The sequence below is a fragment of the Cetorhinus maximus genome, chromosome 7, assembly GCF_964194155.1.
Source record: "Cetorhinus maximus chromosome 7, sCetMax3.hap1.1, whole genome shotgun sequence".
Classification (NCBI taxonomy): Eukaryota; Metazoa; Chordata; class Chondrichthyes; order Lamniformes; family Cetorhinidae; genus Cetorhinus; species Cetorhinus maximus.
Genome location: NC_135885.1, coordinates 146,160,717 through 146,187,031, shown reverse-complemented (window position 1 = coordinate 146,187,031; position 26,315 = coordinate 146,160,717). Strand labels below are relative to the sequence as shown.

General features: G+C 42.6%; 1 protein-coding gene across 4 annotated transcripts in view; it reads left to right on the top strand.

Moving 5' to 3' along the window:
• Positions 1–26,315, top strand: part of cars2 (cysteinyl-tRNA synthetase 2, mitochondrial) — a 60,223-nt gene that overhangs the window by 30,632 nt on the left and 3,276 nt on the right. For 3 of the 4 annotated variants that reach the window (XM_078546082.1, XM_078546084.1, XM_078546085.1), the window contains 8 exons: positions 261–390; positions 1,323–1,456; positions 2,841–2,908; positions 9,319–9,385; positions 9,470–9,608; positions 10,614–10,737; positions 13,029–13,127; positions 22,549–22,806. In XM_078546082.1, coding sequence (XP_078402208.1) covers positions 261–390; positions 1,323–1,456; positions 2,841–2,908; positions 9,319–9,385; positions 9,470–9,608; positions 10,614–10,737; positions 13,029–13,127; positions 22,549–22,806 — 1,019 coding nt within the window. The remainder of the gene's footprint in view (positions 1–260; positions 391–1,322; positions 1,457–2,840; positions 2,909–9,318; positions 9,386–9,469; positions 9,609–10,613; positions 10,738–13,028; positions 13,128–22,548; positions 22,807–26,315) is intronic. The other variant, XM_078546083.1, reaches the window with a different exon arrangement.

Below are 26,315 nucleotides of genomic sequence, written 5' to 3'. Positions count from 1 at the left end.
TAACGTTTCAGGTCGATAACCTGTCATCAGAGCAGAAAGATGTTAGAAGTTTGGTCTCGTCTGCAAGTGGAAACATTTCTTCCTCTCTTAGCAATGGCAGGCGGTGGGAAGGGGGGAGGGGAGGAGCCAGTGGAGGAAGGAGGGATAAGTAAACCATACAGGAGAAACTCCCCTTCACGATATGGTATTCAACAACACGGCACAAGTTCATGTTCTGAAAAGTATTTTAAATATTTTATTTGTTGATCCTTTATTACTAGGTGGTGGTGATAAAAGACATGTCAGAGACTTTGCCCTGTGGAAAGCATCAAAACCACGTGAGCCATCTTGGGTGTCCCCATGGGGTAATGGCCGACCCGGCTGGCACATCGAGTGTTCGACAGTTGCAAGGTTAGTGCCTTGTATTTCTTGTTGAACGGTGTCTTGACTGAAACTGACCTGGGAGTTGTACTGCTCACAAAGCGGAATCACATTAATGCGGACCTGTTTAACTATTGTGCTCATCTTCTGATCTGGTAACAATGGTATTATCTCTATGACAGTTCGATTGCAATGTCTTTGTTGGGATTTTTAATAATCCAATGACCGTGTATTAACTGTATGGAGTGTCCTAGTGCTGGAATTAAAGGAACAAACATAGAATCTTACTGTTGTCATAGGGTTGATTTCTGGCCATAACAACACTTGTGTTCATTTTTTGTCTCTCTCCACCTATGTTTCCACATGCTGTCACTCAATAACAGTAACTTGCATTTATAAAGTGCCTTTAACAGAGTAAAGTGTCTCAAGCTGCTTCACAGGAGTGTTATCAAAAATAATTTGACCCGGGGCCACAGAAGGAAATATTAGGACAGGCAAGCTAAAGCTTAGTCAAAGAGCTATGTTTTAAGGAGAGAGATGTAGAGAGGTTTAGGGAGGAAATTCCAGAGCTTAGGGCCCAGGCAGCTGAAGGCACAGCCGGCAATGGTGGAGTGATGGAAATCATGGATGTGTAAGATGCCAGGATTGGAGGAGTATAGAGATCTTGTAAGGTTATAGGACTCTTTAAGAGGTTACAGAGATAGGGAGGTGGCAAGAGCAATGGAGGGAGCTGGAGACAAAGATGAGAGTTTTAAAATTGAGGCGTTGCCAGACTGAGAGTCAATATCTCATCCATTTTCAGTTTTTACATATTATTTTAAATTTCCAGTGAACTCCCTGTATTGTTCGCGTAAAGGCATGTCCAAGACCCTTTATTATTGCAGTGTGCTGTTGTGACTACGAAAATAGTTTCACACTTTGCATTATAACAAATGGTGAGCTTAACTGTGTGGCATTTTCAGCTCTGTGTTTGGAAATAAACTGGACATCCATTCGGGTGGGGTAGACCTGGCCTTTCCCCATCACGAGAATGAGATTGCTCAATGTGAGGCCTACCACAAGTGTGAACAATGGGGCAACTACTTTTTACACTCAGGTATGTATTGGTTGGGCATTGGATAAAGGGCAGATGGAATTCAAATTAAGACAGCAATCAATGTTCAATAGCTTTTATGAGTTTTTGATACTTGAGTGATTAGTAGTGAAATATAGTGTAATTTTTCTGTTGTGAGAGTGTGTGTGTATCTGGTAATCTATGTGTAGTTTTCTGACCATCAATTTTAATCATGCAATTTCTTAATGTGTCCTCTGGAGGGAAAGCTTCGACACTGGGAGAATGTAATGGAAAACCTATCCATTATGTTTCTAAAGGGTTCACAACAGAGACATCATCGTAACCAACTTTCAGTCTGGATAAAATCCCTGAGCAGTTTGGATGTTTGTTTTTTTTCAGTTTTCCTCCAAGTCTCTTGATTGTAAAAGATGAAATGGTCAATTATTAATTGGCCTCGTTGGGAAGCAAGCATTGCAGCCTTGTGATGAGGGGAATTATTTTGTGGCTTAGAAATGAGCAGAGTGAATGTAATTGACTTCAAGCCCTGGAGCAATGCATCGTAACCCCTGTTAAGATTGTGCTATGTTTTTGAAAGTGTTTCGCCAACAACAGTGAATTGTTTGCTGGCAGAGGGATCTCTGAGTTTGTTTAGCTGCTTAAACTGCTAGCATGTTGAGTGCCTTGATCTAAGAATGTAATTCTTGAATTTCCATGAAGAGGCTGACAATCCAGGCTTTTTAGTTTTTGATTCATGAGATTAGAATTCTTTCGGCCTAAGGTTCTTAGTTCCAGCAGTCCTGCTAATTCGTTGCGCAGTAGTGAAATTATTAATATAAAGCTTTAAAACGGTTCTTCTGTTTAACCAGATTTACAGCTCTGCTGCCATTTATTTGTATTTAACCTAGACATTTTTGACCAATTTGTTCCTTCTTACCTGTGCTGAGCTTTGGCCTTTCGGTAATTGATCTTATACTGTTCCATATCCCTGCTTTCTCTCCAGATCCTTTATTCTACATTCTTTCAGTAGTTATCCATATTTGTTGAATGTGGCCATTGACTTCACACCAAGCACCATTTGTGCTCATGCATTCCACATCCCAATAATTTATCCTGAAAGTGTTTCTTCTAATCTTCCCCATTTTCTGTTGAGGGTTTATAATGAGATCAGGGCTGGTCGGTGGGGCTTAGAACTTGGTCTTTGACACTAACCGGAAGCAGGCACTGTGGAACTGGCTGCCTCCTTTACATTCTGGCTGATCTTCTTTTCTGTGAAAGTTGATGGTAAAGAAAATAGTGTGCAGTGTAAAATGGACGGCAGATTTATCATCACCCGTTTCATGCTACCTTCCAAGACCAATTTCAGCCCTGCGTGACTTCAGCAATGGAAAGAACACATCTTTATCTTGTTTGCATCCCTTTTGTTCAGGGCATTTGCGTTTGAAAGGAAGTGAAGCAAAGATGTCGAAATCTTTGAAAAATTACATCACAATTAAGGTAACTATCCATTCGTATCCCACCTGTTTACTTTTTCCACTGTTTCTTTTTTTAAAAAACTTTTTCCAATGAAAGCTGTTAGGCTGTCATAAAAATCTAACTGGTTCACCAATAGCTTCCAGGGAAAGGAACCTACACCCTTAGTCAGTTCTACAGGTGAATGTCTTTCTTTACTATCTGATTGTCTCATATTGTCTTCTTGGCAGCTAGGGCTGGGCAACGCAAGTTGCTTACATTCCAAGAGCAAAGGTTCTTGGGGCCTTGTGTTTCCCAGTAAGATGTCCTTCAGACATTCCCTAATAGAATATAATTTTCAGAGTATCTGGAGTGCAGATTAAGAATGCATTTGCCCAGGGACTTCAAGAAGAATAGGAAGCTAGGTAAAGGTGGAGGGGTAGCACTGTTAGTCAAGGATGGTATTGGTGCATTAGTTAGAGATGATCTTGGTTCAGATTAGAATGTAGAATTGGTTTGTGTGGAAATGAGGAATAATAGGGAAAATAAGTCACTAGTGGGAGTGGTCTACAGGCCTCCTAACCACAATGTCAGATAAAGTATGCAGGAAGAAACATTGTGTGCTTGTGATAAAGGGCTGGCAATAATCATGGGTGATTTTAATGTACATATAAACTGGAAAAATCAGATTGGCAGTAGTAGCCTGGATGAGGAGTTAGTTTCTTAGAGCAGCACCTTCTGGAACCAACCAGAGAGCAGGTTATATTAGACTTGATATTGTGTAATGTGACAGGATTAATTAATGACCTCAGTGTACAGGCACCCTGAGGTAGCAGTGACCACCATATGTTTGAATTTTACATCCAGTTTGCAAGGGAGAAGAATGGATCTAAGACTAGTATCTTAAACTTAAATAAGGGCAACAATGTGGGGATGAAAGCTGAGCTAGCCAAAGTGAACTGGGATACTAGGCTGGAGGATAGATCAATAGGGAAGCTGTGGCAGACAATTAAGGGGATATTTTAGAATACTCAGAATAAGTATATTCCTACTTTAAAGAAAAATTCTAAGGGGAGGACCCACCATCCATGATTAACTAAAGAAGTTAAGGAAAGCATCAAACTTAAGGAAAAAATATACAACTGTGTAAACATGAGTGGCAGGTCAGATGATTGGTCAGAATGTAAAGAATGCCAGAGAACGACTAAAAGGTTAATCAGGAGAAAGAAATGAAAGTGTGAGAGGAAGCTAGCTGGAAATGTAAGAACAGATAGCAAGAGTTTCTATGGGTATTTAAAAATGAAAAGAGTAAGTAAAGTGAGTGTTGGTCCTACAGAGAGTGAGAATGGGGAGTTAATAGTAGATAATATTGAAATGGCAGATGAAATGAACAATATTTTGCGTCTGTTTTCACTATAGAGGATACAAAAAAAATTCCAGTAATAGCTGTAAATCAGGAGGTGGAGGGGAGAGGGGAACTTGGTGAAATTACAATCACTAGGGAAGTGGTACTGAGCAAACTGATGGAGCTGCGGGCTGACAAGTCTCCGGGTCCTGATGGACTTCATCCTAGGGTCTTAAAAGAGGTGGCTAAGGTGGTAGTAGATGTGTTGTTAATTTTCCAAAATTCCCTATATTCTGGAATGGTTCCATCAGACTGGGAAAGTAGCAAATATAACCCTTCTACTCAAGAAGGGAGGGAGGCAGGAAACTCTAGGCCAGTTAGCTTGACATCTGTCGTGGGGAAGGTGTTAGAATCGATCATTAAAGAGGTTATAGCTGGGCACTTAGAAAAACTCAAGATCATTGCGAAGAGTCAGCATGGTTTTGCGAAAGGGAAATCATGTTTAACCAATTTATTAGAGTTCTTTGAAGGAGTAACATGTGCTGTGGATAAAGGGGAACCAGTGGATGTACTGTACTTGGATTTTCAGAATGCATTTGATAAGGTGCCACATCAAAGGTTATTGCGGAAAATAAAAGCTCATGGTGTAGGAGGTAATATATTAGCATGGATAGAAGATTGGCTGGCTGGCAAAAAACAGTGTGTCTCATAAATGGTTCTTTTTCTGATTGGCAGGTTGTGATGAATGGAGTCCTGCAGGGATCTGTGTTGGGGCCTCAACTTTTTACAATTTATATAAATGACTTAGATGAGGGGAGCGAAGGCATGGTAGCTAAATTTGCAGATGACACAAGGGTAGGTAGGAAAGTAGGCTGTGAAGAGGATATGAGGTTGCAGATGGATATTTAGGTTCAGTGAGTGGACAAAACCTGGCAGATGGAGTTTAATGTGGGAAAACATGATGTTGTTCACTTTGGCAGGAAGAATAAAAAGTAGAGTATTACTTAAACGGAGAACTGCAGAATTCCGAGGTGCAGAGGGATCTAGGTGTTCTAGTGCATGAGTCACAAAAAGTTAGTATGCAGGTACAGCAAGTAATTAAGAAGGCTAATGGAATGCTATCCTTTATTACGAGAGGAATTGAACACAAAAGGAAGGATGTTATACTTCAGTTATACAGGGCTTGTTGGCAATGGAGTATAGAAGAGTGAGGGGTGACTTGATTGAAGTTGATCAGATTTTGAATAATCTCTACAAGGTGGACGTGGAAAGGATGTTTCCTGTTGTGGGTGAGTCAGAATTAGGGAGCACCATTTTAAAATTAGGGATTGCCCTTTTAAGACAGAGATGAGGAGAAATTTTTTCTGAGGGTTGTGCGACCTTGAAACACTGCCTCAGAAGGCAGTGGAGGCGGGGTCATTGAATATTCTTAAGGTAAAGGTAGATAGATTCTTGTTAGGCAAGGGAATCTAAGGTTATCAGGGGCAAATGGGAACGTGGAATTTGAAACACAAACAGATCAGCCATGATCTTATTGAATGGCGGAGCAGGCTCAAGGGTTGAGTGGCCTACTTCTCCTATTTCATATATTCGTATGTCCCGCTCTCCAGCTGGATGAAGGAAACCCACATACTTATTCTACATTGGGACTGAAACATTGCAGGTTATTTTGTACAGTTAGGCTGCAGGTGTGAAGGTGTAAATGAGCATTAGCCCTGATTCTCCAACTGCTGCAAGCACGGATTACCTCACAGAATTACCTCTGTTCAACTTGCTGAGGAGCCGTGCAGTAAAGAAAGAGCCTTCTACTTTGCTGACCAATTGAGAGAAATAAACAGTCTTCTCCAATGAGCAATCTCAGTGTCCGATAGGAGAGAAAAACAGTAACAAGTTGATGCCGTTAAGCTTTCAGATCAGTCTGACCAATTTGAGAAAGAAAACTTCCTAGCAGGTAGCCAACTAGCTCCAACGTTGAACTGGCATGGACAGAATGGTTGGAATGGCCTCCTACACTGTAATCATTCCCTGATCCTATAAACGTTGACTGAATCCATAGAAGTGAGCTATCGACCCAGGGGTCATAGCAGTAATAAAGTGCCATAAAATTTCAAAAGATAATGGCTTAGAGCATCTTTGTATAAAATAAGTTCTACGACCCTGGACAATGGTTACTCCTTGAGCTTTTAATAGTTGTCCCTACAGTCAGTATTGTATAATGAAAGTACTGCTGCTGAAAACTGACAAGTGTGCTGTGTTCATCCTCCTCTGGACAGAAGAAATGCATGAAGGAGACTGAACAGCCTGGGGTTCTTTACTCTAGAACAGAGAAGGCTGAGGGCTAACCCCATAACTGTCTTTAAAATTCGGAAAGGGTTTGATAAAGTAGGCATGGAAAAGGGATTAAAGCAAAATGTCTTAAATAGACTGAAACCTGTACAAACAGATAGTGTCAAATAACTTGCATTATATTAGATAGAAACTGCCCCTTGAAACCACGGACACTTACAAATTCCAAACTAATCTCACCCTTCGTTTCACCAAATCCGTTTGTAACTGAAAACACGGGATATACAGTTGAATACAAGGCAGCAACAGGTGAAAGAAATGGCTTTTGTGAAATGTGGAGTTCTTTATCCAGCATTCACTGGTAGGGAAACCCCTCTATCTCTAGGATGCTTGCATGGCTCTGTCCCAGCGATAGAGAGGGTTCACTGCCACTGTGCCTGCTGGATTAAGAACTTCCCATTCCACAAAAACCGGAAACTGTACCCGAATGTCTGGTACGGGCACAAAATGACATGGACTTCCATGGTATTACCTCTATTCATATGGTATATCACTGGATTAAACTTCTTGCATCTGTGAACCCCATCCCATTGCATGACATCACCTGACCCCCGCCGCAGAGAGCTGCGACAGCATGGAGCACAGTTGGGAGGGTCCTGGAGAATTGGGGCTCATTGGTGTCGACCTTCAGGAGAGGGTCTTATGTGATGGTCTTAGCATTCAAGGGAATAATGAAGTCAGGTGTGGGAAGGACTCTGAAATTGGGGCAGGAAGAGGTAGACTGGGGAATTCGGGATGAAATGGAGAGTGGTGAATGGAACCTCAGGGTGAAGTAGAAAGGGGAAAAAAGGAAAATGAAGAAAGAGGAAAAGCGGAAGAGCCTGGGAGTTGGGGGTTGGTGTTTGCTGGAGGCAGGTTATTAAACTGAGGACTGTTAGATCATGGCATCCTTCACCACATGTAGTTCTGAGACTAATATTTAATATGAAAGGGAAGGGAATTAATATCTGAAAAGGAGGAATATAAAAGTGTCTGAGGGGAATTCAGGAGAGTGTAAACGTCAGGAGCTGAAATGCTCCTGTGTCTCCTGCTCACTGCAGGCTTTCTGGTTCTCGGAACTTCTCACACAACAGCTGCTAATGTGAATCTACGAGCAGAAAGAGTCAACTTCAGTGAACCCAAGCATTACACGTTAATACATGTCACGTGATCATATTGTCAGATGTCATGTGGTCAGAACATCATGTGATCAGAATTTGAGGAGCATGGACGCAGCATTGAAGCAGCCGCACAGGGGAAAACTCTGGTCAGACTACGAGCAGTGGGCATGACAGGCGAGCCCAGGTATCCAAACGCAAATCGAAACACAAGCCGGGCACTCCAAACACAATCCTAAACACAAGCCCAGGTTTCCAAACACAATCCAAAACACGAACCGGGCACTCCAAACACAATCCAAAACACATGCCAAGACTCTTTGAATACAACCCATAAATGAGCCTGGGCACTCCAAAAACAGCCCAGGATACAAGCCCGGGCACTCCAAACACAAACCAAAACACAAGCCTGGGCACTGCAAACACAAGTCTGGGCGCTCCAAATACCACTTAAAACACCTAAGTGGCTGGAGAGAGAGCAGGAAAATGTACCATTGTGATTGGAGAATCGAATCTCATTTCACCAGTACATCAAGCACTGATGAGCTCCTTGCAGCTTCTACCAACAAGCAGGAAATAGAACTGAAACTGAATCCTGCTACCAGGGCTCCAGAATAGGTACATTCCTAGGTGAGAAGAGAAAAGAAGGAAGGGGAGGTGCAGCCAATCTTGGGATATTTGGTTCATCTGATTCACTACATATACAACATTTTTGAAAATAAAGACATCGGCAAATAAAGGAGACCTGATTCATGTCCCTTAGGTTTCCCTAATTTACAGATTTTGCAAGATAAGATGGTCACTACTAAATCCAAAGGGGAATTCAGGAGAAGCTTCTTTACCCAGAAAATAGTGAGAATGTGGAACTCACTACCACATTGCATGGTTAAGGTGAATAGTATAGATACATTTATGGTATAGATATATTTAAGGGGAAGCTAGTTAATTGCATGAGGGAGTAAGGTTTAGAAGGATATAGGGTAGGATTTTTCACATGGTGGGATGTTCCACCCTGCCATCCAAAGGGTAAGCTCGGACAGATCTTGGGGGCATGCCCAATGTAGAGAAGGAGATGACCCTGCCCTTCTCGCCTGAGGCTCAAAAAGGGTGAGGTCCTTCCACCAGCCTCAAAATTGAGGCCGGGCAGTAACAGCCCTTAAGTGGTCATTAGTTGTCCACTTAGGGCCTCAATTGGGGCAAGGGCTGGCCTTGGCCTCACCTGTTCCCCTGTAAAATTGCGGACAGGTCAGGGCATGTGGGAGGACAGTGGGAAGGCCACCTGGGGAATTTTATGACCCATTTTCCACCCCCCCCCCCCACCCCCCCAGCCTGCAAAGCCGCTGGCGGGGGACCATAAAATTCTGTCCGTGCTGGTGAGGTGGGAGGAGAGACTTGAGTGGGACATTAACACCAGGTTGGACTAGCTGAGCCAGTTGGCCTGTCTCTGTGCTGTACATTCTGTGTTTTATAAAGACTCAGGAGTCGATTCCTGCCATGTAGTGAAATTGATGCACTTCCTGGCTACAGCTTAGTATTCGCGCTGAATGGATTGGCGAATTCGTCGAATGAGGACTGCTGTGCCCCAGCACATTATGTTTAATATTTATCGATACTTTATACATGTAATGCACAATGATAACATTTCAATTTCTCTGATTATTAACCAGAGTTTCTTGGAAAAATTCTCTGCAAACCATTTTCGAATGTTTTGTCTTCTATCAAAATACAGATCAGGTATGAAAGCTTTAATAGCTTGGAAAAAAAGGTTGATGTGTGATGGGAGGACCGTGCTGAATCTGTATTGTGTTTGAATTGTAGCAGTGGAATACAGTGATACGAGCGTGACAGAGGCTGGAAACCTTCTCCATTCCATTTCAGCTTTTATCAGTGATGCGTCTGCTTACATGAAAGGACAGTTGATCTGCCCATCGGTCGATGAAACTTTGTTGTGGGAAAGGTAAGGCAGAGAAAAAGAAAGACTTGCATTTCTGTAACGCCTTTTGCAGCCTCTGGGCATCCCAAAGTGCTTTACAACCAAGAAATTAGTTTTGAAATGTAGTTACTGTTATAAGAAATGCAGTGTCAATTTGCATACAGCAAGCACCCACAAACATCAATGCGATAATGACCTGATAATCTGTTTTGAGGTGTGGTTGAAGATAATTATTGGTTATGAAACCGGGGAAACCTGCCCCCACTCTTCTTTGAAATAGAAATCATCCAAAAACAGCCTGCTCTGCAGTATAGCACTGAATTGTCCACCTACACTTTTGTGCTCAGGTCTCAATGGAGTGAGACTTAAACCCATGACCTTCTGATTCTGAGATGACAGTGCTACCTACTGAGCCACGGCTGATATTTGTGTGATTTGTAAACACTGTTGTGTGCTACTGTCTCAAACTGTGACCCCCTCAGACTTTTTTATCATGTTGTTTCAGGAAATAGGCTCGCTAAAGGGCTAGAAATTCACCAAGCCACAATGCTGCTATATGCTGTACCCTGTGTCACAAAGCTGAGCTGATCCAGCAGGTAGAAACACTTTCTAAAAATAATCTCCTTTCTGCAGTGTCCAAATGCCTTATCCTGCAATGATCAGCCAGGGTAAATCGGCTAGCATATTGATCAAAAACTAACAGTAGTGAGGGGGCTGACCACGTGATCCAGTGCTGCCAAATGGGGAAGTGTGTTCTCTGGGAGAACCTGCGATTTTCCATTTTAATCAAAACAAAAGCCACTGGCTGCTATGCCCAGCTTCCCTGAGAGTAATGTACCCCGCTGGGAGTGAAGGATCACACAATTATCCCTCTGGTTTCATTCTTTAGGCTATAATCACATCAGATGCTTTCAGTAACAATAATTTTATAGTGCCTTTATTGTTGTGGCTCAAAAAATATATAGATTTGTCTTTCTTTATTTTTAAAGTGTAAATTGCATGCTCTCTGCTTTTTCCTTTTGTATCCAGGTTAAATGCAGCTAAAGTCAATGTGCAGGCTGCCTTCACTGATGATTTTGACACCCCAGGGGCTACTGATTCAATTATGAACCTCATTCACCATGGCAACAGACAGCTTCAAGCAGTTACCAAGGTAACCCATTAGGATTTCACAATCCCTATGAAGGTAGTGCATTATTCAGAGTAAGGCCACGATGGGTGTATTAGATTTTTCAAGACCATCATTAGGTTTGTTGAGGTGAGGCGGGGGTTTGTACAGTGCTTTGATAGTTAGTGTCGCAGCTCTCTTGGGAAGGAATGAGAAAGATGAGAGACTCTGGAGCATTAAGTTTCATTACGTGCACTAATTAGAAATGAGCTGTTGTTTTTCAGCTTAGGATCTCATTCAATTTAAATCATAACTTCACTAAACTGGTGTTAGGGATTGCGAGTTGTAGTACTGGTCCTTTTGAAACCACCACATGTAGTGGTTCAGGTGAATACTTTAGATGCATTAAAGGGGAAGCTGGATAACACATGGATTGACAGACTGGGTCTCCTCTCTCTTGAAAAAAAGAAGGCTAAGAGTGGTCTTTAAAATCATGAAAGGTTTTAATAGAGTAAATGCAGAGATAATGTTTCCTCTTGTGGGGAAGAGCATAACTAGAAGCCATTGATATAAAATAGTCACCAAGAAATCCAATGGGCAATTCAGAAGAAACTTCTTTACCCAGAAAGTGGTGAGAATGTGGAACTTGCTACCTTAGGTAGTGGTTGAAGCATATGGTAAAGTTACATTAAGGGGAAACTAGGCAAGCATTTGAAGCAGAAGGGAATAGATAATTACGATGGTGGAGTTGGATAAGAAAAGATGAGAGGAGTCTCAAGCAGAGCCAAAACACCAGCATAGACTGGTTGAGCCGAATGGCCTGTTTCTGTGCTGTATAACCTGGTCATCCTATGAGGGAGAAAGAAATAGAAAGATATGCTGATAGGGTGAGATGACGTAGGGTAGAAGGAGGTTTGTGTGGAGCATAAACTGGCACAGACCAGATGGGCCAAATGACCTGTTTGGGTGCTGAACGTTCTATGTAGTTCTAATCCATCTGAGTTGCTATTGGCAGTGGTCCTCAGGTTAGTCAGTGTTAAGTGGTGCTGGAGAAAGGAACCATAGAGGGGGAGAGAAAGGAAGCAGAGGCAGGGAATATTGTCTTTTCATGCCAAAGAATTCAATCACTTTGGACTAGATTAGTTATCAGAAAATATTTGGGGAAGTAAGTCTGCCTCTTCCCCAAGGAAACCCACGGCGTAGCTTTTCCCCAGGATGCAGAGAATCCTGTTAGCAGTGTGCTGTAAGTGGTAACAGATTTAGTTTCTCCACTAAGCCACTGTTTAGTAATGTGGATGGTTGCACGCAAACTGGCTTCAAATGGGCAGCAAGGAATCTTCCACTAACGTTTGAACAAGTTTGTTGAAACTGCACATAAAATACAAAGTGAAGATTAATTGATTGAATGATATGATGGTACAGCACAGAAGGAAACCATTCAGCCTATCATGCCTGTGCCAGTTCTGAGAGAATTATCCAAATTGATCCCCATTCCTATGTCTTTTTTCCCCATTCTATCCTTTGTAAATTTTTCTTCTTCGAAATGTTTATCAATTCCTTTTGAAAGCTTTCCAACCCTGTTTCTGGCAAGGTATTCATGCCCTACTAACCCACTGTATTTAAAAAATAACACATTCTCCATAACTCCTCCTTTGTCTTTTCGTGGTAACCTAGTTGTCCACCAACTGACCAGAGGATTTAAAAAAAAATTATTTGTCTTATCAAAACTTTTGATAATTTTGAACTTTATTTTTGAGTGAAAATCTCTCCAGTTTCTCTGGTCGCCCTTCACAACTCAAGCTTCCCACCCCTGGTATTACCCTAAACACTCCTGGACCACCACATAGACTGTCCTACACGAGAACAGCCAAGACTGGACACAGTATTCTCAATATGTTTCAATCAATGATTTTTGTAAGATTATCATTACACCAGTTTTATGCTCCATGATCCTACTTATAAAAGAGAGGTTGCCATTTTTGAAGGGGTTGCATTTTGTAGGGTCAGTATGGAGCTGCACTGTTGGAGGGCCAGACTGAGGGAACACCACATTGTCGGAGGGTCACTACAAAGGGAGCGCAGCACTGTCAGAGGGTCAGTATTGAGGGAGTGCTGCACTGTCAAACATGCTGTTGGATGAGATGCTAAACTGAGGCACTGTGTGCCCTCAGGTGGATGTAAAGTATCCTATCAGACAATTCAGTAGGGTCATTACAAGGTCTGAGAGGATTGGTGTTAGTTCTGAGATTAGTGAGCACTGAGAATGCATATATATTTGTGGCTGAAATTTGACCGGTCTGGCATACCTAACAGTCAGCTCTTTATGTTTATGGCAGGAGGGCGACTACCCCAGGAGTCCTGCTGTGTTTGGGGCAATAATCTCTTATATAGAGCGATTCTTGGATGTTGTTGGTATTTCTCTTGGAGAAAGTCAGGTGAGTAACTGCAATGCAGGAAGTCTTTCAGAGTTTCTGTGTTGCAGAGTTGATTTAGTCTTTGCATAAAGTTTGAGTCAACTGAGGCAGTCACTTTGCGACACTGCATATTGGCTTACAGGAGAAGGATATTCCATTAACATTTACTCTCAAGATATGCCTGAGGCAGCCACACTTTTCTTTTTCAGCTGATGAGGATTCTAAATCTCCATTATGGCTGATCTTTACTGCCTTCTACCTATTAGTGGATTGAATCCAGTGGGTGATGCATTACCTTACTCTGTCTGCTTTTTAATGCTGACGTCGGTGTTCTCCACATTCATTATTTACCACTTGCTCATGTGGAGGGTAAATGGCAGGCACTGGAAAGGCAGAGTGACCGGTTTCCATATTGTAGGTTCAGTTTACAAGATGGCTAGCCTGACTGTGGATCCACAGAAAGGGAACGATGGAAGAAATAGTGGTGCTTAGTGATGACTGTTGGAACAGGCAATGCTTTGAACACTTCCCTATGTTACAACAGTGACTACACTTCAAAAGGCCTTCATTGACTATAAAACGATTTAAGATGTCCTGAGGTTGTGAAAGGTGCTATATTAGTGCCAGTCTGTCTACCTTTTTGAACACACAGAATATCTGAAATTATTAAACCCACTGGGAATTTTGTTCATTCATCTGAACCTGTATAATCTTTGATAATGCAGCACACACTCAGTACTGACCCTTGGACAATGTGGCGCTCCCTCAGTACTGACCCTCCGTCAGTGCAGAATACCCTTAGTACTGCCCCTCCATTGGTGTGGCACTCCTTCAGTACTGCCTCTCCTACAGTGCCGCACTCCCTCAGTACTAATCCTCTGACAGTGCAGCACTCCCTCAGTACTGACCCTCTGATGGTGCAGCACTCCCTCAGTACTGCCCCTCCAACAGTGCTGACTCTGACAGTGGAGTGGTCCCTCAGTACTGACCCTAGGACAGTGCAGCACTCCCTCAGTATTGACCCTCTGACAGTGCAGCACTCCCTCAGTACTGACCCTCCGACAGTGCAGCACTCCCTTAGTACTGACCCTAGGACAGTGCAGCACTCCCTCAGTACTGACCCTAGGACAGTGCAGCACTCCCTTAGTACTGAACCTCCGACAGTGCAGCTCTCCCTCAGTACTGACCCTCTGACAGTGCAGCACTCCCTCAGTACTGACCCTCTGACAGTGCAGCACTCCCTCAGTACTGACCCTCTGACAGTGCAGCACTCCCTCAGTACTGACCCTCCGACAGTGCAGCACTCCCTCAGTATTGACCCTCTGACAGTGCAGCACTCCCTCAGTACTGACCCTCTGACAGTGCAGCACTCCCTCAGTACTGACCCTCTGACAGTGCAGCTCTCCCTCAGTACTAACCCTCCGACAGTGCAGCACTCCCTCAGTACTGACCCTCTGACAGTGCAGCACTCACTCAGTTGAAGGGCTCAATTCCTGGAGAGATGCTTCAATTCACTATTGAGGCAGTAATTTGTTTTTTAACAAAGATTTAGCTAGTCACATTCTGGAGCAGGATTTAACTAATTGTGTATTGGAATACTGCTCAAAATTATACAACCTGCGCTGTCGTGCTTTGTCAGCCGAGTACCTAAAGAATCTTGGTGTAATTTACAATACTGTAATTGACCCCATTTTGAAAGCACCATTTGGACAGCTGAAGGTTCACGTGTTTTGCTGCAAAATGGCCTGAAATAGAAAGAAAGTAAGATTGCATTTATGCGGCACCTTTATTGACCCCGGGATGTCCCAAAGCGCGTGACGGTCAGTGAAGTACTTTTGAACGTAGTCACTGTTTTAATATTGGAAACAAGACAACAGATTTGTGCACGGAAAGATCCCACGAATGGAATTGAGATAATAGCCACATAATCTGTTGTTGATGATGTTGATTGAGGGGTAAATATTGACCGGGACAATGGGGAGAATTCCACTGCGCTTCTTCAAAATAGTGGCTGTGGGATCTTTCACATACACATGAGAGGGCAGAGGGGGTCTTGGTTCAACACTTAAAGGCATGGTGTCCTGTTTCTAATTTGACAACAACTCATTTCTAGTGGAAGTTGAATGAATAAGGAAGATAATTTCCTACTGTACTGCTCGTCATCTTCATTCCTAGGACCATAGGAAACAGGGGCAGGAGTATGCCTTTCAGCTTTTCGAGTCTGCCTCACCGTTTAACTAGATCAGGGCTGATCGTCCACCTCAATGCCATTTTCGCGCACCATCCCCATATTCCTTGAAATCTTTAATGCCTCGGAATCTACCTATTTCTGTTTTGAACATACTCAGTGACTGAGCCTCCACACCCTCAGGTAGAGAATTCCAAAGATTCACCACTCTCTGACTGAAGAAATTCCACCTCATCTCAGTCCTAAATGGCCTGTCCCTTGTTCTGAGACTGTGTCCCCTGGTCTAGACCCCCCCCCCAAGCTAAGGAAAACATCCTTCCTGCATCTACCCTGTCAAACCCTGTGAGAATTTTGTAAGTTTCAATAAGATCACCTCTCATTCTTCTAAAATCTAGAGAATACAGGCCCAGTCTGCTCAATCTCTCCTCATAGGACAATTCTGCCATCCCAGGAATCAGTCTAGTGAAACTTTGTTGCACTCCCTCTATGGCAAGTATATACTTCCTTAGGTAAGGAGACCAAAACTGTATACTCCAGGTGCAGTTTCACCAAGGCTCAATGCAACTGCAGCAAGATATCTTTACTCCTGTGCTCAAATCCTCTTGCGATAAAGGCCAACTACTATTTGCCTTCCTAATTGCTTGCTGAATCTGCATGTTAGATTTCAGTGACTTATGAACAAGGTTACCCCAGGTCCCTTTGGACATCAACACTTCCTAATACTCCGCATTTCTGTTTTTCCTACCAAAATAGATAACTTTGTACTTTTCCACATTATATTCCATCTGCCATGTTCTTGCTCACTCACTCAGCCTGTCTAAATTCTCTTGAAGCCTCTTTGCATCCTCACAACTCAGAAAACACTGTCTCCAGTGGCAGGAGGGTCAGTAACCAGAAGGACACAGATTTCAAGTGATTTACAAAAGAATCTGAAATGGTATGTGGAAACACATTTGCAAGTAGTGAGTTGTGACCTGGAATGCACGAAAAGGTGTCGGAAGCAGATTCAATAATAACTTGAAAAGTGAATTAGATAAATACTTGAAGGAGGAAATATTGGGGAAAGAGCAGGAAGTGGGATTAATTGGATAGCTCTTTCAAAGAGCCAGCACAGGTACAATGGGCTGAATGGTCTCCTTTGATGCTGTAACATTTTATGGTTCTATATACGCCTCCTGCCCACTCCCTGATTTTCTAGTTTTGATTTTCCTCCTGTTTGCCCATCCTTGGCATTGTTTTTATTCCCTTGCATTGAGTTAGCAATGGAACTGCCTTGTGGCTCCAGTATGAGTTCCTTCAGCTAGGCAAGAGCTACCTGACAGCAAACTCTTAATGATGCAGTTTTTATTCTGGGTTTGTATGGGGAGGCTGGACTACACTGAAAGATCATACACTGCGCAGATCATCTAACCATCCACCCAGCAGAAGCTTGAAACTTCCTTCAATGCTCCCATTGTTTGAGAATGATTAGACAGACTATTGTACAAACATTTCAAAATTTACTTTATGGAGTAGAGAAATTGCTTGCCATGTTATATGTTCCGATTCTGCTGATCCTCTGGTCTGTAATTCCCTCAAATTTTTTGACTAGCTGAAGTGAAAACAAGCTAAATATATCTTGACTTGTATTTACAAGCAGCCTTGTTAAACTAAGAAAATGTAGGCGGATTCCCATTATTTGATCTGTTTTAATGCTGGATAAACCGTTACACTCTGCTACTAAGAGTGGACTCCTGTTTCTTTTTTTTACCCTCTAACATAAATTCAGTCAGGGACAGAAATTGGACAGATACTTGAGGGAAATAAAGTTGCAGGGCCACGGGTTAGAATGGGGGAATGGGACTGACTGGATTGCTCTACAGAGAGCCAGCATTGATTCGATAGACTGAATGGCCTTTTTCTGTGCTGTATGGATTGTATGACTGGGCAACATAGGATGGGTGTCTAACATTCCAGACACACCTCACTCCAGCAGATTGCAAATAAGAGTGAACCTTTTGTTGAGACTATTGCCTCATGGAGAGCATGAGCTGAAATGTGAATGAGGCAATGGGGTATTGATGTCCTATTTGGCTTGGACTCTAATAAAAACAGAAAATGCTAAAAATGTGCAGCAGAATCAGTTCATCGCCTTGTGGTTCTATGAAAGGGCCCACCACCCAGAATGGTGGCCTTTTGTTCTCCTTCAAGCTATCTGCTGAATGCTTCTAGCAGATTCTGCTTCCACTTCAGATTTCCAGCATTTACTTTTTGTTATGTATTTCTTTAATGTATTTTTTGCTGTCATTGTGAAAACGATCGCTCCAATTCTATGGGAGCCCCTTGCGTTTGGTCATCCACTTTTATAAACAGGCCAGTTGAGGTGCAGTGAAGCCCATTGTAGGGTGTCCCATTGCAGTGGGTAGGACAAGAGAATAGCCTGTGTTTCGAGGAGCCTGAGCTTCAGTGTGTGCAGTCTGATGCTTTTTGAGCCAAGATATACTATCAGATCATTTGCATGGTTTTGCTGTTCCGTTGCTGGCTAGAACTTTCTCAGTTAAAGTACAGAAAGCTTTCAACTAGATAAGTTGGTTCCTGGAGTTTCAGACTTGGTAATTCTGACAGACAGGGTTACATGGGGTTTCACTGCAGGGCCGACACAGATCATTATGCTTTTGCTAAATATTAGCTTTTATATGTTTTCGGATGTGTGGCATGGAGTGGAGTTGAGACAGGTCCACTGGTTCACTTTCTCTCTTGTTGGCACAGCTTGCTAATTGCTCCTACTTTATTCCATATCTTTGCACATCCTCCTTGTATTTTCTTAAACTACTTTCTGTGATTTTGAAACAGATGTTGTCCTAAGTGCTGATTTATTGCTTTATAACTGAGATATTCTGCTTTATATGAGGAGCACCATGTATTATTGATCTTTGAAGAGATTTTGCAGATGATAATGGTCTTGTGTTCCAGGTTAGAAGGAGCCACTCTCTGAGTCAATTGCCTCACTTTCTTGTGGTGCATTTCATATTTTACAGCACGGTGTCGACATGCTGAATCTACTATTTTAATGTTATTGTGTCAAGGGGAGTCAGGTTATGGAGTTTTGGGATGGGTGGTGTAGGGGAGTCAGGATGTGGAGTTTTGGGATGGGTGGTGTAGGGGAGTCAGGATGTGGAGTTTTGGGATGGGTGGTGTAGGGGAGTCAGGTTATGGAGTTTTGGGATGGGTGGTGTAGGGGTGTCAGGTTATGGAGTTTTGGGATGGGTGGTGTAGGGGTGTCAGGATGTGGAGTTTTGGGATGGGTGGTGTAGGGGAGTCAGGATGTGGAGTTTTGGGATGGGTGGTGTAGGAGAGTCAGGTTATGGAGTTTTGGGATGGGTGGTGTAGGGGAGTCAGGATGTGGAGTTTTGGGATGGGTGGTGTAGGGGAGTCAGGATGTGGAGTTTTGGGATGGGTGGTGTAGGGGTGTCAGGATGTGGAGTTTTGGGATGGGTGGTGTAGGGGTGTCAGGATGTGGAGTTTTGGGATGGGTGGTGTAGGGGTGTCAGGATGTGGAGTTTTGGGATGGGTGGTGTAGGGGTGTCAGGTTATGGAGTTTTGGGATGGGTGGTGTAGGGGTGTCAGGATGTGGAGTTTTGGGATGGGTGGTGTAGGGGAGTCAGGATGTGGAGTTTTGGGATGGGTGGTGTAGGGGAGTCAGGATGTGGAGTTTTGGGATGGGTGGTGTAGGGGTGTCAGGATGTGGAGTTTTGGGATGGGTGGTGTAGGGGTGTCAGGTTATGGAGTTTTGGGATGGGTGGTGTAGGGGTGTCAGGATGTGGAGTTTTGGGATGGGTGGCGTAGGGGTGTCAGGATGTGGAGTTTTGGGATGGGTGGCGTAGGGGTGTCAGGATGTGGAGTTTTGGGATGGGTGGTGTAGGGGTGTCAGGATGTGGAGTTTTGGGATGGGTGGTGTAGGGGAGTCAGGATGTGGCAGGAGGACAGATGCATATGTTCAAGGACAGAATTTGTAAATAAGTATCTCCATCTTTTTGATTGGTTCCTGGAAAATTAACAAGTGCCCCTTATCCATCTGCATTTTGGATGAAAAGGTAATTAACTGATGTGCATAAATAAATCTTTCTGTGAGCACTCATCAATCTCAGGAGAATAACAGGCAGTTGCTCAAATCACTGCCTTGGTCTCAGTTTGTTGGCCTGTCTGTCACTGCCAGGAACATTCTCTCAAGTGAAAAATAAGTTTTGCCTCAGTTACGAGGTCATCCTCCAGCTCGTTTTCAGATCATTTGGAAATATAAACTCCTGAATATTATTGTTGTTCAAGGAACAATATTCTTCATGTTTTGATCTGTGAAACTTATACATTTTTAAACAATAATTGTTCTTGAATCTGTTTAGCAAAGCCAAGCATGTGTGTTCCAAATATTCTCATTGTTTTCTTTTATTAAAAATTAGCAACATAATCTTCCTATGAAAAGGTTCTGAAATTTATGGTCCTGATTCTGTTTATTTTGAAACTAAAGAAGTGTAAAACTGTTTTCACTTGAGGATAAACAGGTACAGAGCTGAGCATATCCTATTGATTGATAATGGCAATTCTCCCCACCTCAGTCAGGATCACAGGACTGTTTTCTAGACATTTAATCTTGCTATTGTGAAATGTATGATTTTTAATCAATCTCGGCCTATTATAAGTCTTACTTTGAGCCTAAGATTTTTGGGTTTATGGAATCAAAAAGGCAAACATAAAGGAATTGAGAAAAAAGAACTTAGAAGATTATTTTCCTGTTTTGGAGTAGATCTTCATTGGTTCTCATATGTAAGGGTCTGATTTGCAGAGAACTTAATCCATCAGTGGCAGCAGCAGCATACATAATAAAACATGATGTTAGAATGTGATGAGAACACACACACTAAGTTGAGAAAAATCAGCTATTCCTATAATGCACAGAGTTCATCCAGGTTCTGATACCTTCTTTCAAGTCATATTTTCTTTCTTTCTCATTTTCTTTTCCTCTCACTTATGTCTTTTATCTCTGGGTATGTTTCAGATTCCCTTACATTTGTCTTGCTGTGCAGGTCTCTGTTGCCTTTCCTGCTCCCACTGTGTGGCTCTCCTCTAATTTCTATCTGTCTTGTCCTTTTTCTCTTTTTGTGTATCGTCCTTTCGTTGTTTCTGTGCTTTTGTTACTGTTTGTTCCTCTTGTACCTTTTATATTCATCACAAACCAGTAGGATACAGATTGTGACCAACAGTGTGGGGCTTTGGACAGAATGCATTGCAAACATTGTGTGCTGTTCTGGCCCCTAAGACATTCGAGTTTTGCTAAAAGTGAGAAATTTGATTGGTTGTTAGTAATGTTTTGTTGAGTAAGGATATTAAAGGTTACAGAGCCAGGGTTGAATACATGGAGTTCAGATACAGACCAACCAGATTCGGAGCCTGTCAACTTCAGACACTCAGTATGGTTGACGTGACAGATACAACGCATTTGACCGTTGTTAGTGTTTATGCTGTTGGCATGCGTGAAGTCTCTAAAATCTGATACAACAGATGTGCACCAGATGTCTGACTTGTTAAACTCTCTAATAAAAAGGAGCCTTTAGGATAAAATTGATACAGTTATTTGTGCATGTAGTAGAGGTGAGTAAGGGTGCTCTGGCTTATTAAAGTACTCAGTTGGTTCTTTAACCCCATCACCCCACTTTTATCCATCAGTTCTGGAGAGATGTGCTTGTGATAAATTCTAGTATTGCTTCACAGACTGCATTCTGAGACAAACAGGATAAAGTTAGTTCCGTCCACTGAAAATACAAGTGCATAATGGCTGGAGAAAGTGGCACATGTTGATCCCTTCCTGACCTTTTTAACCTGCTTTTAGTTTCCTGCAGTAGTATCTCTTAGTCGTGTGACACAGTTACGAGAATAAAAGTGACCCCTTAAATTATTTGATCTCTATTTGACAATGTTAAACCTAGTTCAAGCATCAAGTTAAAAGTATTTTTTTAAAAACTGTCCAACAACCACATTCAGCAAAGCTTTGAATAAACTGTGCTGCAGTATGTTTCCAAGTTACCACTGAACAATACTGAGACATCTGTAACCCTATCAGTTAATGTTTTTATTTAAAAACTGGGAGATTAGTTGAGTGTTCTTCATTTTATTTGAGTGGTCAAATAAAATAAACAGGAAATTTGTCAGCTTTGAGTGCTGAACAGTTTTCTTAAAGTGATTATTTTTAAATACCAAGTTAAGTTGCCTCGGTAATTTTGAGGTCAGAAATATTATTGATGGGGTAAGATGAGGAAGGGTGGGAGGAGAATTGTAAACACTGATATGGACCAGCTGGGTTGAGCGGCCTTTATCTGTCCCATACTCTGTATGTAACACTGAGCCCTCCTCTCTCTCCCGCCGTCTGCTCCCTGCACTGTCATGCTTCCATTGACCACTACCTCACACTCGCTGTTCAAGTCACCTCCTGCTTGCTTTCTATGTGCTGCATCTCCCTCCACTGCTGTAAACAAGAGGGGTGGCAGTGATTACTTGTCATCTCCAGAGTGTGACAAACCACTCCACAAATAGAACTAAAAAATACCCCCACTAACTTAATTTACAATTTTCCTCCCAGTTTAATTCTGTGTCATTGCACACTGTAATATTTGAAGATTCCTCAAGGCTGTACCTTGAAAAAACCAGCTGTTTGGTTGATGGGATGAACATTGCAAGCAGAGTTTGGCTGATACCAGGAGCGAGAGGTTGTAGTTAGGAAGAAAGTGGGGCTCTTTACCATTGGCTAAGGGAGAATTTAATAGAAAATTTCATAATTTTGAGAGGGTAAAACAGTGAAATATACTTGGTGTTTTCCATTGGTTAGTGAATTAGTGACAAGGGAAACACGCACATGCTGATTACTGAGGTAAACAAACAGGGAAAATGTAAGAAATGACTGTAACATCATTTACAGGGGAATTGATCAGAATCTGAAAAGAAAGAATATAAGAGGATACAGGATGTGGTAATAGTTGACAGACCAAGAGTTAGATCCAGCATTGGTTCGATGGGCTGAATGGTCACCACCTATAACTTCTGTGGCCAGTTTTTGTTTTTGTCTGTTTTTTTCAACTAACAGTCACCAGTAATTAATCCCTGTATTTATTAATGGCGAAAGTTAAGCTCGTCATGCCCGGAGTATACAGAGCATTGGGTAGCCTCACTATTGTTATCCTGGCTCTGCTGTTTTGTTTCACATGTTTATTTTTGTTCTTTTTCCAGGTACGGGCAGTAGACCAATCTTCAGCCACCCTTCGCAGTGTCGCTGAGCAGCTGGTTGGTTTTCGGCAGGAAGTAAGGAAGTTTGCCCTGGCAGTGGATGACCAGGAGCTGGCAATGAGTGAAGGCAGAGAGCTGTCCAAGGAAGAGAAGCAGCAGCTGAGGGAGAGGCGTAGGCGGCTGCTGAGTGAGCGGCAACCTCTCCTCCAGACCTGTGACTCGCTGCGGCAGAATCTCAGTGCTATAGGAATAAATATAAAGGTTAGTGGGAGATGTGTGACCATAGCAGAGAGATATGTGGAAAAGGACATATAAAAACACTTACTGGTCTATTGGACCTGTTATACACAGTCCTGGTGTAACTTCTACACAGCACTGCCCCTAGCTCTTTGCCTTGTTTCCCATCAATTACATCTCTTGAGGATAGGATGAAACCAGAAATAAAATAACTCATCCTAAAATTGAAGTTGATGATAAAAGGGATTAATTCTGAGGTTGCATAGACTCAATTTGTATTCCCTAGAAAATTGACCTAATTGAGATGTTTGAGATGATTAAAGGATTTGATAGGGTTGATGGAGAGAAACTATTTCCTCTGGTGGGGGGAATCCAGAACAAGGGGGCAGAATCTTAAAATTGGAGCCAGGCCATTCAGGGGTGATGTCAGGAAGCACTTCTTCACTCAAAGGGGAGTGGAAATCCGGAACTCTCTCCCCACAAAGAGCTAATGAGGCTGGGGATCAATTCAAAATTTCAAAACTGAGATTGATAGATTTTTATTAACTAAAGGTGTTAAAGGATTTGGGGGCAAAGGTGTATATATGGAATTTGGTCACAGATCAACCTTGAACTAATTAAATTGAGGAATAGCTTCAGGGATTGAATGGCCTCTTCCTGTTCCTATGACAAACTGTGTTAAATAGTTCCTTAAATAGACCAAAACAACTCAGAGGTGGAAGATGGCTAGTCAGTAAAGGACTTAGGAGAGACTGACTAAATGATTTAAATATGGTTTATTTGGAGCACACTGTACTGATATTCTGCAGTCATTAGTGATTAACAAGTCACAATGTCCTATAATACACAATGCATAGGCATTAACCACTGTTTGCGCACTCTTTTCATGTTACACCAGACTTTACATTTCTCCCTACTGCGCCCCAGAACGGCTCAACTATTGTGGCCTTGCATTAAACTTCATTGGCTGAACAGGCTGTGACTGCCCTCTGCTGCTCAAAGTAGAGATTGCACCGCTGCGATGCTGCATTGCAAACTGCAATGCCACTGTTTATCAGCAGAATGTCCTTACTGAAACGGGGCTTTCAAGAACAACATTATCTCCCTGTGGACCCCTTGGTCAGGACTGGATTAAGTGCTTAGATTTGTTTGACTTTAGTATGATCCCTTTAAGAAAAGTTTTAATACTTAGTGAAGATTGCATTAATTTTGAGAAGCAGATGTCTTTCCACCTTGTCCATTGTTTCCTTTTAATAATAATCATGCCATTGTGGATTAGGTGGAGGATGGTGACAAATTTCTGTGGGCAGCCAAATTTGAGGAGGATTTGTAGTGGATAGAGCCAAAGACTTTTTATGGGTTGAAAAAGGCAGTGTACAGTGGCTGGTGATGTTCCGTGCACTACTCTTGAACTTGCTATGCAGTGAAGATCATGTCTGTGGTGCCTCTCGAAGGATGAAAACCACACCGACTCTGGAAGGAACTGTCCAGACACTGGGAGGGGCAATTGAGATGGATCCTTGCAACAATCTTCTCTGTGGCAGACAACAGGGAGAATCCTCTGTAGGTAACACAATCAGACTTGTGCCCCTTCTCGAATATAGTCATGGTCACAGCGTCCCTGAGACCCCGGCATGTGTTCTTCTTCTCAGATGAGGGATATGAGGTTGTGCAGCCATGCATGGAGTGTATCTCCACCGTGTTCCAGAATTTCCATAGGGATTTTATCTGCTTCAGGGCCTTGTTGTTTTTCAGCTGTTGAATGGCTTTTTCAACTTCACTCCAGACCAGGGTAGCACCAAGACTGAGCAAACGGGATATTGAGGAATGAAGTTGAGGACATTCAAGTTGAAGGCAGAGTCTTGGTTGAGGAGTTCTTCAAAATGTCCACTCCAGTGAGACACTGACTGCCTCCCAGTCCTTGACGAGCTCGCCCCCATCTCGGCACTCAGTGGGGTGGGGCCTCGGCTATTTGGGCCATAGATCACCTTAATAGTGCTGAAGAAACCATGTATGTCGTTGGTGTTCGCAAGTTGTTGGATCTCCCAAACTCTACCCACCATTTGTTCTTAATGTCAATATAAAATTAAACTTTCAGTTCTGTAATACCTTCCATGACCACCAGATGTCTGAAAGCACTTTACAGCCGATGAAGTATTCTTGAGCAGAGTCACTGTTGTAATGTAGAAAATGCAGCAGCCAGTTTGTGCACAGCAAGGTCCCACACACAGCACTGTGATAATGACCAGTTCATCTGATTTTGTGATGTTGCTTAAGGGATAAATGTTGGCAGCGGATACCAAGGTGAACTCCCCTGCTCTGTTTCAAAATAGTGCCATAGGATCTTTTACATTCACTTGAGGGGGCAGACAGGGCTTCAGTTTAATGTCTCATCCCAAAGATGGCCTTCTTAACCTGCATCAGTACTTGTGATTTCTGTATCTGTACTCCCGATTCCCCTGTTCCTCTACCCCATTCAGACACTTACTTTCCAAGGAGTCTGTGACCTCCTCCTTTCTACAGTGTATTACCTCGCACTTAATCTGCATTGAAATTAATTTGTCAAATCAGGTTATGGTACTTACTGTTCACATTCCACTCTACTCTCTCAGATGAAAAAAGTTCACTATAAATTAGGATTAGCTATTACTGATGAACAGATGGATAATATTGCTGCTACATGGAGCATCTTGCGTTAGTTTTAGAACCATAGAAAAGCTACGGTGCAGAAAGAGGCCATTCATCCCATCGTGCCTGTGCTGGCCATAAAAAGAGAAAAAAGAAACTAGCCGCTCGTTTTTAATCCCACTTTCTAGCACCCGGTCCATAGCCTTGCAGGCTACAGCATTTCAGATGCAGATCCAGGTACCTTTTAAATGAGTTGAGCGTTTCAGCCTCAACCACCAACTTAGGCAGCGAATTCCAGGTGCCCACCACCCTCTAGATGAAAAAGTTATTCCTCATGTCCCCCCCAATCCTTCTACCAATCACCTTAAATCTGTGCCCCCTGGTAATTGACCCCTCAGTTCGGGGAAACAAGTCTTTCCTGACTACCCTATCTAGACCCCTCATCATTTTGTACACCTCAATTAGGCCTCCTCTGTTCGAGGAAAACAACCCCAGCCTATCCAAGCTTTCTTCATAGCTGCAATTTTCAAGCCCTGGCAACATTCTTGTAAATTTCCTCTGTACTCTCTCCAGTGCAATTATGTCCTTCCTGTAATGTGGTGACCAGAACTGTTTGCAAAACTCCAGCTGTGGCCTAACCAGTGTTTTATACAGTTCCAGCATTACATCCCTGCTTTTGTATTTAATACCTCGTCCAATAAAGGAAAGTATTCCATATATTTTCTTTACCACCTTATCCACCTGTCCTGCCATCTTCAGGGACCTGTGGCCATGCACTCCAAGGTCTCTCACTCTATCACTCTCAACATCCTCCCATCTTTTGATGCAGCAGTGGGCAAGAGATAATGTGAAGAACTTTTTTACACAGCATATGGTAATGACCAGGAGCTCTCTGTCTATGAGGG